The 12,020-nt window shown below is 37.2% G+C and overlaps 1 protein-coding gene across 1 annotated transcript in view; it reads right to left on the bottom strand.

The window, feature by feature from the left end:
- MSH4 (mutS homolog 4) overlaps window positions 1-12,020 on the bottom strand; it is a 93,860-nt gene that overhangs the window by 634 nt on the left and 81,206 nt on the right. Inside the window, exons 18-19 of the mRNA XM_030326872.1 lie at window positions 6,166-6,340; window positions 4,403-4,491 (exon numbers count right to left, since the gene is read on the bottom strand). Coding sequence (XP_030182732.1) covers window positions 4,403-4,491; window positions 6,166-6,340 — 264 coding nt within the window. The remainder of the gene's footprint in view (window positions 1-4,402; window positions 4,492-6,165; window positions 6,341-12,020) is intronic.

Below are 12,020 nucleotides of genomic sequence, written 5' to 3'. Positions count from 1 at the left end.
GGAAACTGCTAGAGCCTAAGACAAAATACTGCTTGAGGGGTAAATTACATGTTGAAAATAAGCACCATAAATAGCTGCTTGAAATTATGCCTTAATTCTTAAACTATACTTAAGAATACTCAAGAAACAATGTTTAAAACAGGAATCTTCTAGTACTTTACAAAGCCTTTAGATATTCAGTCTTTGAGAACTAGTTCAGGGTTGTGAGTACAGCTAGAAAATTCTTCATTCACCTGGTTTCCTGAGCTAGATAGAAGAATCAGCATTTTCAATCTTAAACTGTTATTGGCAAGTCAGCGAATTTCCCTTCACTAAGAGAAATAAAATCCCCCAACTCTTTCTCAATAGCAAGGAATTCAAGGTATTTTTCTTCATTCACTCTAATAGAATAAAACTCCATGAGGTAGAATAAGATTATCATTTATTCACCCATCTATATGATACACTGAATGATCAACTATCAGTTTACTATTTAAATAACAAACAGTTACTGAATATCTATTATCCTCTATATTCCAGGTCCCAAACCTCATGTTAATGTCACGGGGGATACAAAAATGTCTACCTGACATGACAATGGAACTCAAGAATCTCAATGAAAGAGACATATTATTATAGTGAAAGAGACATATTCATAAGCAACTGCTTTAAGAAATTATGATAAGTCTCATGAAAGAGATACAAAATTCTCAGAGGAAGGAGAACTCATTTCCAGCTCAGGTTAAGAAAAGTTTAAATAGGATGGAATATTTGGAAAGAGTCTTGATAGAAAAATGTAGAAGGAAGTGCATTCTGGATAGAGGAAACAGCTAGAGCAGACATGTTAAAAATCCCGATACACAGTCAGGTCAAAATGATGGAATGACAAGTAACTCAATGTGGCAGAAATGTATGCTATAGTTAAACTGAGAAATGTTATGTAGGGTTGGGGAAGTTAAAAAAGGGAGATCACAAAGCAGTAATTAACAAACTTTAGTGTGTTGAAGAATCATTTGAAGACTGCTTAAAAATGTAAATTCCTGGGGCGCCTGGGTGGCGCAGTCGGTTAAGCGTCCGACTTCAGCCAGGTCACGATCTCGCGGTCCGGGAGTTCGAGCCCCGTGTCAGGCTCTGGGCTGATGGCTCAGAGCCTGGAGCCTGTTTCCGATTCTGTGTCTCCCTCTCTCTCTGCCCCTCCCCCGTTCATGCTCTGTCTCTCTCTGTCCCAAAAATAAATAAACATTGAAAAAAAAAATTAAAAAAAAAAAAATGTAAATTCCTAAGCCACAGGAAATCCTTGAAAATCTAAGATGATTCCCAGCACCGTGGGTGATTCTGATGAAGGTAATTCTTTTTTTAGATATTTATCTATCTATTTATTTATTTGAGAGAGTGGGAGCTTGCACACATGCAAGGAAGAAGGAGAGAGAATCTTCAGCAGGCTTCATCCCCAGTGTGGAGTCAAATAGGAGGAGGCTTGATCGCACAACCGGAAGATCATAATCTGAACTGAAATCAAGGGCCAGAACCTTAACTGACTGAGCCACCCAGGTGCCTTCTGACATAGGTAATTCTAAGACTATATATTTTGAGAAATAATCATAGAAGACTTTTAACACTAGGCTAAGCAGTTTGACTTTTATTTGGTAAGAAACAACCAAAAGCTTCTGAACAGGGAAACATGATAAAAGCTATGCTTAGGAGTCAATCTGGTAGAAGAAGGATAGACTGGAAAAGAGAGAGAATCTACTGTACGGTCCTTACCGAGAGGTGATTAAGGATTCATAGATGATCCTAATGGGTCACTGGGAGATTTGGAAGTAAAGAGATGAGAAGATTTTTCAGATGATATATTTAATTATGGTCCTATTAAAGAGTGAAAACATAAATTGAGATTTCAAGAAGAAATAAGAAAATATATAGATTCAAAGTCAAAAAGAAGTGAAAACAGAAGTTGAGGAAAAGATGAGCTCACCAAGAACACAGTTTTAAACAAAGAAAAGAGGGCAAAATCTTAGAACAATTCCATTTAATAAGTGGAATGATAAAAGCACCGGTGGGGCGCCTGGATGGCTCAGTCAGTTAAGCGTCTGACTTCGGCCCAGGTCATGATCTCACAGTTCCTGGGTTAGAGCCCTGCATCCGGCTCTGTGCTGACAGCTCAGAATCTGGAGCCTGCTTTGGATTCTGTGTCTCCCTCTGTCTCTGCCCTTCTCCCACTCACACTCTGTCTCTTTTTCAAAAATAAATAAACATTAAATTTTTTTTAAAGCACTGGTATAGGAAGGAAAGAAGGGGTAACCAGAGGTAGGAGAATGAAGATATCCAAGAGATGACAGTTCCCCAGTGGCTAAGACAGGGAAGAATTATGAAAAGTGAAAGAAGGATAGTGTAAAATACCACAGAAAGACCAGGGAAGATGAGAAGTGAAAAAAAGGTTGGAAGAATTTATCATCAGTTGGTATTTAAAAGAAAGTTTCAGTGGAATGATGACAAGATCCAGTTTGCAAGTGGAAAATGGAAGAAGCACATAGCTATTACTCTTAAGAAGTTGGCAGTACAAAGAAGAGAAATATCATTTGAGAAGTAAGGTAAAAAAGAAAGATTTCTTAGGAAAAAACCCAAGCATATTCATAAGAAAAAAGAAAAGCCAGTGTACAAACACTAAGGATACAAAGAAAACAAAAGAAACAAGGGGTGCCTGGCTGGCTCAGTTTGTAGAGCATATAACTCTTAATCTCAGGGTTGTAAACTCGAGCCCCACATTGGATGTAGAGATTACTTTAAAAAAGTAAAATAATTTTTTTTAAGTGGGGCACCTGACGGGTTCAGTCAGTATAGCATGCAACTCTTGATCTTGGGGTTGTGAGTTGGAGTCCCATATTGGGTGTAGATATTATGTAAAAAAAAAATCTTAAAAAAAAAGAGAGAAGAAAGGAAATTGATGAAGTTATATTACTGGAGATGGAAAGAAGGTAGAAAAGTTAACTTCAAATAAGTTGAAAGGTAATCTCTTCCTCTAAGATAGAAAGGAAGAGAACTAGGTAAAAAACAAATTCCAAAACAGAGTTTTTAAGGAGAAAAAGTTCAAGGTCTCATCAAGATAACCTCAAGGCTCTCAAAAAGCATAGGAGGTGAAATAAACTTAAAAAAAAAAAAAGTGGGGGGGGGATGTCTGGGTGGCTCAGTTGGTTAAGTATCTGACTCTTGATTTTGGCTCAGGTCATGATCTCACAGTTCATGGGTTCAAGCCCCGCATCTGGCTCCATACTGTTGGCAAAGCTTGCCAACAGTAAGCCTACTTGGGATTCTCTCTCTCCCTCTCTCTCTGCCCCTCCCCTGAATGCTCTCTCTCTCAAAATAAATAAATAAACTTTAAAAAAAAAAAGCACAGGTAAATTTTCTGTACACAATGAGGATATTGAGGGTTTAGGAAGAGTAGAAATGTTTTCAAAGAGTTAAAGAAACTCTACAGGGATCAATAAAAGAAAGGGGTAAAAACTGTCCAGTACAATATTGAACTAAAGGTAGAATATCTGAATTTACAGTAGATAAAATTAGCTTGTCTTGAATATATTTAGAGCATCATTATTAGGAAAGCCAAAGCCTATAAGGCAACTGGAGAAGACCTGTCATAATTGGAATTTGGCAAGATGAAGTCTGAGGAACTAGGTAATGAGAGGTCTTCAGAAGTACAACACTGTCAAAATTGCTGAAGGGATTCAAATGAGGGATTAGGCAAGTAAGGTCATAAAGACAGTCTAGGAGCTCAAGAGACTGAAGGAATGCAATAAAAATTGAAAGGTTAAGAAGGAACAAAAGACAAAGGAAACTGTTACTACTGAAGAAAATTTCATAATGTACCTAGCTTTTAGTTTATGGAACACAATGCATTCTTAAAGCATATAGCAACTTGACTTAAAAAAAAAAAAAGATTTCCAAATTTTGAAATAATACATATAAGTTCAGTGTTGAATCTATTGCTTCCTAGCAAAACCTCTGCGAACTTCAGCTGTAAAAATGTGAAAAAAATAACACCTTTATCATATATCTTATATTAGAAAGACCTAACTGCTTCATGATAAGTTATACAGCTTATATAGTTAAAAGATAAAAGAGTATTAAAAGCTATTTAAGAAGATATGAAAGTGTGGTGCATAGTGATTTTTAACACTTATTTTATACAGATTTATTTTCTCATCATAAAGTTAGTGTAGCAATAAGTGTAATAGGGACCGACCTGTTTAATTTTTGTCTACTATCTTATTAATTGGTCTGCTGGGAAAGGTTGAAATAGACCAAACCAAAAAAGTTGTGGGAAATAAAAAGGGTTCAACTTACTTAGGATTAGACTTTTTAAATTTTTTAGTTATTAATTATTAAATATTTGAAAACCAATTCTTATTGCTAAAAAGTTTCTTACCAAAATTTGTCCGGTAATTTGAGTTGTGATTTCTTTGGCATCCAAGACAATTGATGGTGGGAGTGATGACACCTCTGCAGCTTTTAATCCTAAAATTACGTACAATGGGATTTCAATATTGTTACTGTGGGTATTATGTTTATTTTGAGCAGTAATAATCTTTTCTTCACAGCTTTAACCTTCCATTCTGTAGGCATTTCTGAACTACTTAACAATTCTCAAAACTGAGTCTTCCAAAGTTCTGAATGACAATTTCCCAATTTTAGGATATAATTAGTTGTCTGGGAAATATGACAAAGTAGAGGTTCACTTGTTTTTCAACATACTTCTGAGATACCCAGGAAAACATGATAGGGAAAACAAAAGGGATAATTAAAAAACTGAATAATAACATTGGAATTCCAACCACAAATGCAGTTGGTTAATAGAAGATCAAAGGATAGAGCTTTGCAGGGGATAAGAGATAATCCTAGTCACAGAGATAACCCTACAGCTGAATGGTCACCTTTTTAGCAGATCATTAAGAGAGAGAGATTTCTCAGAAGATATAACTGTAGATGACTAGTCTTCATGTAAATTCAAAGTACAATCTAGTATTCTCCTGTTCCCTGAGCTTAATTTTATTGTATAAGTGCCACATAAACCTTTTACTGTGTGCTAATAGTTTACTGAATATACTACTTAAGAGGCAATAGAAACAACACTAACATATTTACTGAGAAGTTACTAATTCCTGGGCATTATGTTAAGCAGTTCATATTTGATAATTCCTTTAATCTTCATAGGCCCTATATATATAATTATCTCCATTTTAATAGATGAAATTAAGGCCTGTAAAAATATCTGATATAAACTAAGTTATGCAGGTGACTTCCCATTTCAAATAGCAAAACAAAGATGCCTTTTACCCCCCCTCACAAGGATCACATTCATAACTAAAATAATTTTAGGGAGATGCCTGGATGGCTTTGTCGGTTAAGCATCAGACTCCTGATTTTGTGTCAGATCATGATCTCAAAGTTGTGAGAATGAGCCCATATTGGGCTCCTGTTGGGTGCTCATGCTGCTTAAGATTCTCTTTCCCAATCTCTCTGCCTGTCCCCCAATCACATGCATGCACTTTCTCTCTCAAAAAATAACATAACATAACATAACATAACATAACATAACATAACATAACATAACATAAATAAAATAAAATAAAAAATTAAAATAAAATAAAATAAAATAAAACAAAACAATTTTAGAAACTTTATATGTATAGGTCAACTGAAAATTTTCTGAATCCATGAGATTTTACGCATGTCACATAATGTTTTAGATAGAAAATATCTAATCAAGTTTATAAATATCATATGGTTTGGTAATAATACATTCTCTTTTAAGACTTTAGATTTAATTATCAAGTTCCCTGCATCTGAAGAAAACAGATGTTACTGAAAAAGTGTGTAAGAAATACACAATCTTCAATTCATTTATAACTTGCAAATATAGGCTACATTACATTTTTCTAAGAATAGAAAAATGAGGCTTTCATGTGTTGTAATTCTACATAGGTACTGATTAATACAAGTTTAAATATAAGCTTGATATGTATATAATGTGAGCTTGACATAGAAAATATAGTCTTAGAGAATGTAAGTGCCCAAAAGAATGACAGGAAAAGTTGCTTACATTGACAGCTAAGTAAAGGGGAGAATTATGAGAATATGTAGTGTTTCAATAAATAGATATTATATAGATATACTTTCTATATGCAATACCATAATTTTTTTCTTCTGTGAGTCCCCTAGACAGTTTGTAGGTATACAAGATTGCTTCTTTATTTCTTGAGGTGTTCTTTACATGCTGAACTTCAAAATGCATGTTTTCCACATTAGGATACAGGACCTCTATATGACATAGTTCCAGGAAATGTGTAGCAAACAGTGTAAATGCCTAGAATATGTAACAACAAATATCAGTATTTTCAAAATGAACTAGAAAAAAAAATTAGTTTGATTTTCCAAGTAGCTTGGCAGAGATGCAGAGATGAAACTAATAATGGTCAATTCATTTCAAAATGTTTTGCAAATTTATATTCAATGAAAGAAACATGTTTATTATGTTTACACATTATGTGAATGTTACAATACAGGAAAGACAACAAATCTAAAAATAAGATCCTAAAAAAATATCTGAAGATATTGAAAAGACAAAGTTTATCAGAAATAAAGCTGTTAAATGAAGTAATCATTTATTAGAAAAGTAATCTACAGGGGCGCCTGGGTGGCGCAGTCGGCTAAGCATCCGACTTCAGCCAGGTCACAATCTCGCGGTCCGTGAGTTCGAGCCCCGCGTCAGGCTCTGGGCTGACGGCTCAGAGCCTGGAGCCTGTTTCAGATTCTGTGTCTCCCTCTCTCTCTGCCCCCCCCCCCCCCGTTCATGCTCTGTCTCTCTCTGTCCCAAAAATAAAATAAACGTTGAAAAAAATAAAAAAGAAAAAAAGAAAAGTAATCTACAAACAAAATCATACCATTTCTCTCAACTTGGAAAAAACTTTACTTTAAAAGTAGCTTCCCTCCATATAACTATTTTTTGGAAAGTGGAATCAATGGTTTGTCTTAGGTATTCAAAATTACAAAGGTTTTGCATTTTTAGATTTGTACTGTGTTTGAGTTAGGTACTTATAGGAAAGAAAGAAAAGATTGAGAATAATACTTAAGACAATGATTCTCAAACTTTAGTAACCCCTTGGGGAGTTTATTAAAGATGCAAATTCTTGGTACTTGTCTCCCCCAAATTCTCAATCAGTAGGTGTAATGTGGAATCCCAGGAAACTCTATTTGCCAGAAGTATTTAAGTGATAGTGAGGCAGATGGTTCAAGTGACTTACAACCAGCACATGGTTTTCAGCCCTGAATTACTAAACTAGAGATATGAATAATTGGTTATGTTAAGATATTACCCATGGAAAACTATAAATATGTGATTACTGGAAAAATAAAATGTTAAGACATTAAAAAGAAAATATTTGGCTGGTTGGGGCGCCTGGGTGGCGCAGTCGGTTAAGCGTCCGACTTCAGCCAGGTCACGATCTCGCGGTCCGTGAGTTCGAGGCCCGCGTCAGGCTCTGGGCTGATGGCTCAGAGCCTGGAGCCTGTTTCCGATTCTGTGTCTCCCTCTCTCTCTGCCCCTCCCCCGTTCATGCTCTGTCTCTCTCTGTCCCAAAAATAAATAAACGTTGAAAAAAAAAAATTAAGAAAATATTTGGCTGGCAAACAGCATCAACCATGTAAAAGGGGTTTCAAGAGGTTTATGACAGAAAAATGAAAAAACTCAACTACTAAATAAATCAAAAGAGGCATAAAACAAACCTAATTTATAAAGCAACAGGAAAATATTTAGAAACCCAGTAAACTAGAAGCTAAGGAACATGTTTGTTTATTTATCTTCAAAATTTATTTATCAAACCAACCTATTATAGTAACTTAGAAAATAATAATTACTTCTAAGCACCTTAAAAGTAAACAGCAATAATTATATTTTTACTAAGTTATTTATACTGGTAAAGGATATTATTATGGACTAAATGTCTGTGTCCCCCCTCAAATTCAAATGTTGAAATCATAACTTCCAGTGTGATGGTGTTAGGAGGTGGAGCCTTTGGGAGGTGATTAGGTTGTGAGGGTAGAGCCCTCATGAATAAGATCAGTGCTGTTTTAAAAGTCACCCCAGAGAGCTCTTTCGCCCTCTCTACCATGCAAGGACACAATAAGAACTTGACAGTCTACAACCTGGAAAAAAGGTTCTCCCTACCATACAGAACCCTGATCTCAACATTCTACTTTCCAGAACAGTGAAAAATAAATTTCTGTTGTCTATAGCAGCCCAAACTAAGACAGGTATTCAAAATATTAGTAAAAGCATTATTTTCAGCTGTTACATAATATCTCAGAAATGGATACTATAATTACTGTTCTCTCAGGAAACAGAACCAACAGGAAATACATGTATCTTCTACTATGTAAGTGTGTATATCAATACTGCATAAAGATTTTATATATATATATATATATATATATATATGTATATATATGTATGTACATATAATTTGTAGATTATATATACACATATAAAAAGATTTATTATAAAGAATTGGCTCATGTGATTATGGAGGCTGACAAATTCTCAGATCTACCGTCAGCCAACTAGAGATCCAGGAGAGTTGATGGTGTAGTTCCTGTCTGAATGCCAGCAGGCTCAAAACCTAAAAAGTGCTGATGTTTCAGTTCAAATATGATGGAAGGAAAGAACTAGTGTTCCAGATTGAAGGCAGTCAGGCAGAAGGAGTTACCTCTTACTCCCAAGAGGGTCAGCCTTTTGGTTGTGTTCAAATCTTCAACTGATTGGATTAGGCCCACCCACATTAGGGAGAGCAATCTGTTTTCCTCAGTCTACCAATTCTCATGTTAATCTTATCCAGAAACACCTTCAGAACAGATACACCCAGAATGATGTTTGACCAAACTGGGCACTCTGTGGTCTAGTCAATTTGACATATAAAATTAACTAACACAAGGCCAGCTCTTGTCAAATTGGTACCTATACACCATCTCTTAAAACCATACCTAATCTCCAAATAAAGACAACAACAAGGTCATAACTCCACCTAACATGTTTCAACTATCCTGCATACAAGAGAATGTACCAATCCCTTCCCCTAAGGGGACATAAAGTCCTTGAGTGACATTTACTCTTCTCCTTGATATCTTGTAACTTAAATACTATTGACATAAAAGTAATAATAGTTAAACATACTGATATAAATTCAGTACATCTTATGTCACATGATAAGGGAATAAGAGAGGAAAGAAAACAAATACATACAAATTCATAACAAAATAAGGAAGAAATACTCATTATTCATGACAATTACAGTCCTCATCTGTAACTGGTCACATGCTCATAGTTGGTAACTACCTTCTTCCACTATGTATTTTGTATTCCCTTTGCCTTCAGCAAGCACCTCAGCTGGTCATGGTTCTTTACCTGATGGAATGGCCTAAACCTTCACTCCTAAAGGATCTGGGCCATTAGAAGTCATGCCAGGATTGCGTTGCTGTAGTTTTCAATTGACATTAATCACAAGGAATGCTAATACCAAGACCCCTTAGGGATCTCCTGTATTCCAGAATTATTCTTTCTTACCTCCATTATGGATTGGTAATCCAATTTCCCACTGGAAGTCAGGATCAGTCACTACAGCCTGTGCAGTACCTCCCTTCTTTGCCTATTGATTCAGAGGCATGAAGAACCCAGAGTGGCTTGGTGGCAGTCTTAACTTTCAGTGGAATGAAATCATTGTTGTGTGTTTGTGGAAGCATTTCTCCCTTTGGAACTAAGCTCTCTAGGCCAGTAGTGCATAAGGTCCAGAGGACAGGAGTCAAACATCTTGCAAGCAGGTCACCAGGGGTAATAGTTGAGTGGTGCTACTCCCATTTCCATTTCTTAATTCCTAGACCCATGAATCCTGGCTCTAGGAAAAACAGCACCATATAATGGGTGCTGATTCAGAGCATATACAAGTTTCTAGAAAACCTTGCCCAGCCATGCAAGATATTGCCACCTAGAAATTGCTGTAACTTAGTCTTCAAAAGGCCATTCCACCATTCTATCAAGCCAGCTGCTCAGGATTGTAGGGAACATGATAAAACCAGTGAATTCCATGAGCAAAAGGCCATTGCTGCACTTTGATATGAAGTGAATTCCTTGATCAGAAACAATTCTGTGTGAAATACCACAATGGTGGATAAAGCATTAAGTTCATGGGTAATAGTTTCAGCACAAACAATATGTACAGGAAAGGAAAATCTATATTTAGAGTGTCTAGTCATTAGTAAGAACAAATTGCTGTTCCACTCATGATGGAAGCAGTCCAATGTAATCAACTTGCCACTAGGCAGCTGGTTGATCACCTCAGGGAATGGTGCCATTGGAGGCTCACTGTTGGTCTCTGCTGCAGGCAGATTGGGCACTCAGCAACAGTTGTAGCCAGGTCAGCCATGGTGAGTGGAAATCTGTTACTGAGCCCATGTATAGTCTCCATCCATGCCACCATGGCCACTTTGTTCATGAGTTCATTGGATGATGGCAGGGGTAACTGGGGAAAGAGGCCAATTGGTATCAACAGAACGGGTCATCCTTTCCACTTGATTATTAAAATCCTCCTCTGCTGAGGCCACCCTTACACTATGGATGACTAGTGCTCTCTACTACTAGAAATAGAGTCCTTAGTATCTTTTTTTTTTTTTTCAACGTTTATTTATTTTTGGGACAGAGAGAGACAAAGCATGAACGGGGGAGGGGCAGAGAGAGAGAGAGACACAGAATCGGAAACAGGCTCCAGGCTCTGAGCCATCAGCCCAGAGCCTGATGCGGGGCTCGAACCCACGGACCGCGAGATCGTGACCTGGCTGAAGTCGGACGCTTAACCGACTGCGCCACCCAGGCGCCCCAAGTCCTTAGTATCTTTAAATCTAATCAGATTAGAAGTGAGGTGGGGGCACCACAGTGCAGGGACCTGAACACTAAGAGGATCCTTGTGGCTCTGGGGCCTATACACAGTTCCAGGCAAGCTGCTTCAACCACATGAAGATGGGCTTTGTGACAGGCTATGCAGTGGGCATGGCAGCCAGGGTGCTCTTCAATATTTCTTCCTGTCTCAGGATTGGAATGTGAAATTGGTTGCTGATGAGCAGCATCAGGAAAACCATCATGCAGAGTGGTGGCACCTTTAGCATATCCATGGCCATCGGTATGGGCGTCCAATACTAATCTGGACCATGGTTGCCCACTACATCTACCCCTTCCCATCAGTCCCAGCCCATGTATATAATAAAACAAAAGTCTTTGAGTAAAATAAATAAAATAAATCTAATCAGATCAGAGAGTCAATTCCAGAAACTCCAGAACCAATTCAGAAAATCCGTCCTTAAAATTCCTCTAGAACCACTTCAATACCAAAATCTGAATCAAAACCACACTCAGATACCACCTCATGCCAGTCAGAGTGGCTAAAATGAACAAATCAGGAGACTATAGATGCCGGTGAGGATGTGGAGAAACGGGAACCCTCTTGCACTGCTGGTGGGAATGCAAACTGATGCAGCCGCTCTGGAAGTGTGGAGGTTCCTCAAAAAATTAAAAACAGATCTACCCTATGACCCAGAAATAGCACTGCTAGGAATTGACCCAAGGGATACAGGAGTAGAGGCATGATGCATAGGGGCACTTGTACCCCAATGTTTATAGCAGTACTTTCAACAATAGCCAAATTATGGAAAGCACCTAAATGTCCATCAACTGACAAATGGATAAAGAAGATGTGGTTTATATACACAATGGAATACTACTTGGCAGTGAGAAAGAATAGAATCTGGCCATTTGTAGCAATGTGGATGGAACTTGAGAGTGTTATGCTAAGTGAAATAATTCATACAGAGAAAGACAGATACCATATGTTTTCACTCTTATGTGGACCCTGAGAAACTTAACAGAAGACCATGGGGGAGGGAAAGGAAAAAAAAAAAGTTAGAGAGGGAGGGAGCCAAACTATAAGAGACTCTTAAAAACTGAG

The sequence above is a fragment of the Lynx canadensis genome, chromosome C1 (assembly GCF_007474595.2).
Source record: "Lynx canadensis isolate LIC74 chromosome C1, mLynCan4.pri.v2, whole genome shotgun sequence".
In the NCBI taxonomy this organism is placed as follows: Eukaryota; Metazoa; Chordata; class Mammalia; order Carnivora; family Felidae; genus Lynx; species Lynx canadensis.
Note: the sequence above shows the minus strand (reverse complement) of the source record. Positions and strands in the feature narration are given on the sequence as shown.